This window comes from Myotis brandtii, unplaced genomic scaffold (assembly GCF_000412655.1).
Source record: "Myotis brandtii unplaced genomic scaffold, ASM41265v1 scaffold4305, whole genome shotgun sequence".
NCBI classification, from domain to species: domain Eukaryota; kingdom Metazoa; phylum Chordata; class Mammalia; order Chiroptera; family Vespertilionidae; genus Myotis; species Myotis brandtii.
The window spans coordinates 12,559-20,226 of record NW_005366474.1 but is presented as its reverse complement, the minus strand read 5'-3'; the positions used below and the strand labels follow the sequence as shown (position 1 = coordinate 20,226).

Below are 7,668 nucleotides of genomic sequence, written 5' to 3'. Positions count from 1 at the left end.
AAAATAAAAATTATCACACACTCACCTCAGGAATGTTGAAGTGGCCAGAACTGGGTGAGGCCATGTAGAGGCTTCCTTCTTACCCAAACTGTTCAGGCACTCTCCCCTCCTTCTCCAGATCTGGGAAGCCTGCCAGCTAGAGACAGCTGGATACCTCTCCCACTTCCCCCAGGAGAGCTGCTGTTAGGAGATTGGTAATTCTGGTCAAAACCACTGCAGGACTCCTGGGGAGAGAGAGGACCTCCCTTCCCCCCCCTCTCCCTTGATTACATATTATGTGCCCTTTGCTAACTTCCAAGGGCTATTTGGTGAAATGGCCCCCAAAGAGATAACAAAGACTTGATTGGGGTTTGAGCATCAGGGCCTTAGTGACTTTCCCTGATATCCCTGTGAACCAGCAGGGAGATGAGATTCCCATAGCAAGAAAGACTCCTATAGGCAGACTCATTCCTCAGAGTGCCTTTGTTTTCCTCTGGACTGAAACCCAAATGCTCCTCCCACCCTTCTGATCTTGGAAGTCAAGCCCCTTTGTAATCTACATAAACTCCACTCCCCAGGAATCCAGTGACTGCAGAAACTGGCCTTCCACTTGCTCTTGCCTGGAATCCAAGCTAGAGTCCCAGGTAAGAGGCCCAAGAGGTGGTCTTGGAGCAGCTTCTGTTTGAGGTCTGGAGAGGAGGGAGGCAGGTGGGCAAGGCTAAACCCTAAGCTTGGGCTAGGCAAATGTAGCTGGGGACAGGGCTGGGATGGGAGCGAGCATTCTTGCTGCAGAGAATACATGGGGCTGGAGAAGGAGCAGCCCCAGGTGGGCGGTGGCAAGCATCTCTCTTTGGAATACAATGGCATCTCTTTATGATGCCAGTGTCAGGCACTGGGTTGAGTTTCCCTAGTGTTGCAGGACAATGGAGCTCTCTCCGCCATGACCCTGTATGTCATGACAGTAACTGCGATACAATTTGGCTCATGGTTTACACAAAAAGATCTTCTATTGACCCACTAGAACACTGAGTACAAATGTATTTTAGCCCTAGCGGAGAAGGAGCAGCCCCACGTGGGCAAGCATCTCTCTTTGGAATACAATGGCATCCCTTTATGATGCCAGTGCCAGGCACTGGGTTGAGTTTCCCTAGTGTTGTAGAACAACGAGCTCTTTCCGCCATGACCCTGTATGTCATGGCAGTAACTGCGATACAATTTGGCTCATGATTTAGACAAAAATATCTTCTATTGACCCACTAGAACACTGAGTACAACTGTATTTCAGATAAAAACCCTCCAGTATTCAAAAACAGGACCCCTGGAATTTTAGGTCACTTTGGAGGTCACCACCCTGAGGGGAAGACCCACCTCTCTGTCACTAGTAGAGGTCAAATGCTTTTGGAGGCGAGTACATGTGACTGTCGCACCACTTGGAAAATCTTGCAGGAAGAAGAGTGTTTTTCTGGCTGACCTGAAGGGAGACTGTAAGCCAGGGAGACCACAGGTGGCACCTGGGGTTGTCTACTAAAGTGATGTTTTTCCTCCTCTCTCCCTTCACTGACTAGGCTCCTCCAGGGGACTGAGGCCACCATGGCTCAGGAGAAGTCCCTCATCCTGTTCCCACTGCTAGTCCTGGTGCTGTTAGTGCTGGGGTGGGTCCAGCCTTCCCTGGGCAAGGAATCACGGGCCATGAAGTTCCAGCGGCAACACATGGACCCAGACGGCCCCAGCAACAACTCCAACTACTGCAACCAAATGATGAGGCGCCGGCATATGACAGAGGGATGGTGCAAGCCAGTGAACACCTTCGTGCACGAGCCTCTGGTAGATGTCCAGGCCGTTTGCCTCCAGGGAAACATCACCTGCAAGAATGGGCAGCCCAACTGCCACAAGAGCAGCTCCAGCATGAAGATCACGGACTGTCGTGTGACGAGCGGCTCCAAGTACCCCAACTGTGCCTACCGAACCAGCCAGAAAGAGAAGCACATCATCGTGGCCTGTGAGGGAAACCCGTACGTGCCCGTCCACTTTGATGCTTCAGTAGAGGTCTCCACCTGAGACCAGAGCAGTGAGATGCCCCACCTCATTGTGTCGCCTGTCTCTCCCTCCTCCTTCCTAGCACTGAGGGAAATGACTCAAGGTAGGGCTCCTATCCAACACTAAAGTGTTTCCCTGGCCTGAGACTTATGCCTGCTTGGTTTGGGGGGTGAGGGTGGGTTGTGAGGTGGGTCCCATGTGAACTACTTTACGGCTTCTTTCAATAAAACTCAGTTGCAACAACCTGGCTTCCTGAAGCTGTCTCCATTCAGGTTACTCATAATGTGATTGCTTTCCTGCCAGAAGGTGAGAGCTACAAATCTGGTTAACTTTGGTGAGCAGCAAGTAGAATCATTAAATGCCCCCTCTTCTGACTCTCGGCTTTTAGAAAATTCTTTTTGGAGATAATCCCTTTTCAAAAATGAGAAGAAAAAAAAAGACCAAAAAAAAAATAATGAGAAGCAATAAGCATTTATTTAATATCCAAAAGAATTGCAATTTGGGAGAACAAATTCAGGCAGAAACCCATATAGTGTTCCCTCTATATAGGGACTCAGGGTTTTATGGTGAAAAGGGAGGAAGATTAGATATGTTGTATTTAAGAAGATTTATCGGTACTAGATGAGGTAGGGTTAGATTTGTACTTCATGGGTTGGCTTGAGATTCACCTGAAATTGTATTTAATTTGTTGGTTAGAAATCTGGTCATTCTCAAAGTCCAATTTCATCAATCTTTACAAATAGGATAGTCTTGGCCTTCTTGGAATTATGGTGGTTTGGTCCAGCTTGTAAGATAAAGAAAAATAAGACATGCAGAGCAGGTCCTCTGAAATGGCTACTTAGGCTCTATTTTAATACAGCTCCACTCATGTTATCTTTCACCTGGGCCATGAGACCGCTCAGACCTCCATCTGTGGAAAAAAGTGGTAAGTGACAACAGAGGGTCCAGGTTCAGACTTGCACAGCGAGGGAGCCAATGGGAAGGAAAGTGGTCTGAAGAGGTGAAGACTGGGAGAAGAAAGATGGGGTCCTGTCCTGGAGGGGTCCAGTTCAGTCAAGAAGAGAAACAGCCATCAGGAGACAAATCAGAGGTCTCCGTTCTGTGGGGAGCCTATTGCTATCCCACCAAAAAAGGAGTACTAGTTCCTCCTGATGTTAATGTCAGAATTGCACCTCAGTCCTTGAGTTCAGCTAAAAAAGAATTCATTGCCAAGAACTGAAATGCAAGCAAAAGTTTATTTAGAAAGTCACAGGGGTAGAAGAAATGAGGCAAATGTGCTGCATGACTTAAGAAACAAATTACAGTGGCAAAAGAAGGGCCCTTGGAGCTTAGGAGAAAGAAAGGTAAAGATAATGCACCTGAGGGAAGATGGGGAAAGGCACCATTATGCTCCAGAGAGAGAGTGCCTGGGAACAAAAGGGGGTGTGGAGAGTTGTGGGTGTACTCAAGAGAGGGAGAACACCTGCTGGGTTCTTCATCTTCAGGGTTTTTATTTGTTTTCTAAAGGTGTGGATTTTAGGGGAGGTCTCATGGGAGGATCTCAATAGCATATTCATCAGCTTTCCAAGTGTGTCCTTTCAGGGTCATGGTCTCTACTGATTGACTGGTGCTAGGGTAGGAGATCCTGATGTCAGCCATGTTGTTGCTTCATCTGGTTTTGCTGCTTTTCTGGGCCTGGAGTTGAAACTCAACTGAAGTCTAGATGTTATCTCTAATTTGACCAAAACTCTCTCTGTGGTCAACAGATCCCAGCCTTTGTTCCTAAGATTATTAGATGCAGGTCAGAACCTCATTGTTCTGGGGGCTTAATGCTTAATGTTTAAGGGAGTGGTCATGCAAGGGCTTGTATGGGAGTTCTATGATTCTATTCTCTGGCCCCTTTGTTCCTCTTCTCCAAGCGTATAATACTTGTTTTCTCTAGTTTTGTCCCTTGTTAGGCACCCAGGAATTTCCACTCTGGCCTTTGGTTCCTGCTCTGCTCATGCCTGTCTAGATGCCTACTCTATTACTAGAAGACTAACCCAGGCAAATTAACATTAAAATGGAGGTACTAACATGGGAATCTGCTTACAGGCTGAAATGATCATATCCAATGAAGAATAATGTTAATTTTCAGAATATTCTTTAAACCAAACAAGCTTCAATAATTCTACATTCTCAGTACACAGATAAACACATGTTAGTGTCCCAGCTCTTCCTTACCCTTGCAGCTTTAAGTGTATCTGATATTGTAGGCAGTTAGACAGATATGACCAGAGTAGAAACTGCAGGCCAGATACAGAAGGTTACCAGGATAGAAAGTCCCAGGTGCCTAGCAATAGGGGAAACTTCATAAACAAGTATTGTATGGTGGGACTTCACCCCCAAGGTGACCTTTCCTCACCTGGCATATCATTGGTCATGCAGTTTACACATCCTGACCTTTCATATCACTGGTCATGCAGTTCAGATTCTCCACTGAACTTTCATCCCTTGGAATGTTGCTAGTCATGAGGGAGACAGAACAAAGAGGCCATAGAATAGCATCATACAACTCCCATATGAACCTTGTATGACCGTTCCCTAAGCATTAAGCCCCCAGAACAATGAGGTTCTGACCCAAATCTAATAATCTTAGGAACAAAGACTTGGATCTGTTGACCAAGGAGAGTTTTGGTCAAACTAGAGATAACATCTAGGCCTCAATTGTGTTTCAGCTCCAGGTCCAGAAAAACAGCAAACCCAGATGAAGCAATGACATCCTGGCTTTGGGATCTGATGCAATGACTAATGATCTCCCATCCTAGTACCAACCAATCAGTAGAGGTCACCACCCTGAAAGGACACACTTGTAAAGCTGATGAAGATTCTATTGGGATCCTCCCCTGAGACCTCTTCTAAAACCCACGCCTTTGAAAAATAGAAGCCCTCAAAATGAAGAAGGACCAGCCCCTGCCCCCCCACTCTCTCTTCTCCCTCTCTCTGTCTCTCTCTCTCACACCCCTTTCCCTATCCCCTTCTTCCCTCAGGTGCACTCTCTCTCTAGAGCATGCTCAAGCCTTTCCTTCCCCTTTCTTCGATCAGGCGCATTGTCTTTGCTTTCTTTCTCCTAAGCTCCAAAGGCACTTCTTTGCCTCTGTAACTTGCTTCCTGAGTCCATGCAGTCTAGCTGGCTCACTTCTTCCATGGCTCACTTCTTTTACCCTGTGACTTTCTAAATAAACTTTGCTTGTACTGCAGTTGCTTGGCTCTGAATTTTTTTAAAGAATATGTTTTATTGACTTGACAGAGAGGAAGGGAGAGGGATAGAGAGTTAGAAACATCAATGAGAGAGAAACATCAATCAGCTGCCTCCTGCACACCCACCACTGGGGATGCGCCCTGCAACCAGGGCACATGCCCCTGACCGGAATCGAACCTGGGACCCTTGAGTCCACACGCTCTATCCACTAAGCCAAACCGGTCAGGGCTGAATTTTTTTTTCTTTGCACAACTCAAGGACCAAGGTGCAACATCTGGTGTCGTTCACTGTTCACATATCCACAAAATCATACTGTCTTCTGCTCTTCTGACCTGCCGATTCTCTCCTGCCTCTCTCTGTGGTAAATTTTTTCTTCATTTCCAGCGATCAATAGTCCCTCAGTCCAGTATTACATCCACAATTAGAATGAGTCCTCCAATTAACAGTAAGTGATCATCCTATCAGATTCCTTCTTTCCCAGAGCTGCCTCATCAGTATTTGCATGTTGACCTTTCTCTCTGTGAAATGGAAGGCCTGCTCCCAATCCCCACGCTTGCCTCCTTAGTCTGAGTCATACCACACAGAGCAAGTGGGATCACTAGGGGCTCTGAATTTATTCAGTCATGCCGGAAAGCACTTTAATATTGTTTTTGGGAATTGATCATAAATGTGGGACAGCTCTCGACATGCACAACTCATGATTTATGATGCTGGTCCTTCCTAGAAGGTATGTTAACAGTACAAGGTTTGTGTGTCCAATGCTTAAAAAAAAAAAGGCCAATATTTAAAACTTTAGTTTGAAGTAAGTGAGATTCATTGATCAAGAAGATACAGTTCAAGAAGATAGGGTGATGGAGGGGTGTTGAGGAGTGCCTTATAGCTTCTGTGAATCCATGTTAAGAGAACCCAGAATTCAGGTGTCTATGTCAAGGAAAGGGAGGAATGGCAGTTGGGTGAGGGTCTTAGACAGGCATGACCGGGATCCAAGAAAGAGCAAGAACTTTCTAAATCCTTTTGTTCCCATCAGTCCCCTGACCACCAGCTGAACTGAGTCTGGTCTGGAGACTCCTGTAAATCTTTGATGAACTGTCCTCACCTCTTTGGAAAAGTCTCCTTCTGACAAGTGGCTGCTCTTATAAAAACTCAAACCTTAAGCAGAATTTCTGCAGTTAATTAGCATATCTATAGTGGGAGCTATTAGCCTGAAGGCCATGGGAGAAATGTAAACTAGAATTAAGGGATTCAGAGAGAGCAAGCCTTTCACACTGTTTTGGGTACGAAATGAAAGTGTACCTTTTGAAGACTAGACAGTGGCACGCCTGGAAGCATCTCAACACTGTTTCCCAGGAGCCACTTTCTGGGGGACAAATCCCATAAGAACCTCTGCAAATCATTCAGTGAAATCACATGTACTTTGGGTTTCTTTGTGGTTTGCAGTAAGTGTACGTGGAAAGGTGTTTTCTCACCTTCCCCCCTCCATGCTTATCTTTTTTCTCATTCCCTTAAGGTCTTCTTAATTAACAATTAACAACAAATAAGGTATCATTCATCTGAATGGTCATAGTCCCACTGTTACATACCTTAAACACCAGGTTCTTGAGTCTCCATGTCATAGAAATAAGCACTGAACTCTGTACAAGATCAGGCATATTGATTTTTTGCGGACAAGCTTGTACACAAGGGAGGGACCAGTAAAGAGAAGTTGAGCTATCTAAGGGGTTCTTGTGGATGGCTTATATAGGGGCCTTGGTGTGGATGTAGGACTTGGGAATGAGGAAGAGATCAGTTATTCCATGATCGATAGTCACTTGTCAGTAGTTGATCCCGGGGAACCACAAGAAGTTTTCCATGGTCAGTGGGCCACTTGGAGGGCCTGTAAAATAATGTTTGCACAAATATTCTAGTTACTGATGCAGGTTGCGGGTCCAAGGACCTGAGGGTCTGAGACCCACTGTGGGTTCTCGACTTCACACAGGAAAGAATTCAAACACAAGCCAGCACAGAGTTTAAAGTGAAAGTGAGTTTACTAGTGAAGCCATGAGACAGAATGAGTACTCCACAGACAGAACAGCCCTCTTTACAAAATTGCTTCCTGTATTAAGGCTCATTTAATCAGGGGTTGGATATTCAATAAGAAAGAAAATATTCAGGATCTTCTGGGGAAGAGGTGGGGATCTTTCAGACATTTTGTGTTCTTTTATGGGTTTTCCATGACTGATCAGGACAGCTCAGGGTGTTTTGTTTAGCATGCTAATGTATTAAAATGATTGCATTTTGAAGGTAGGGATTACCATTAAGTGAAACTAATCACCATGTTGTGATACCCCTGACATAATCTGGTTATTAGGTAACAGAAAGGGAGTAAAGGGAAGACTAGATAATATAGGCATGCCCTTTATACAGCCTTGCTAGATAGCTGTAATTTAGCATTC

General features: G+C 45.5%; 1 protein-coding gene across 2 annotated transcripts; it reads left to right on the top strand.

The window, feature by feature from the left end:
- The first annotated feature begins 343 nt into the window (after positions 1-343).
- LOC102246040 (ribonuclease pancreatic) lies at positions 344-5,078 on the top strand. Of its 2 annotated transcripts, XR_001363688.1 has the most exons (3): positions 344-623; positions 1,545-2,119; positions 4,713-5,078. XR_001363688.1 is itself a non-coding variant. In XM_014546135.1 (2 exons), the coding sequence occupies exon 2, from the start codon at positions 1,570-1,572 to the stop codon at positions 2,035-2,037; it is 468 nt and encodes a 155-aa protein (XP_014401621.1). In that variant the 5' UTR covers positions 344-623; positions 1,545-1,569; the 3' UTR covers positions 2,038-2,257. The 2 variants fall into 2 exon arrangements, 1 of the variants encoding a protein (XP_014401621.1); XM_014546135.1 differs by lacking the exon at positions 4,713-5,078 and having other exon boundaries at positions 1,545-2,257.
- Positions 5,079-7,668: the final 2,590 nt, after the last annotated feature.

Coding starts and splice junctions, on each gene's coding strand:
- LOC102246040 (XM_014546135.1), top strand. CDS start 1,570: ATGGCTCAGGAGAAGTCCCTCATCCTGTTCCCACTGCTAGTCCTGGTG.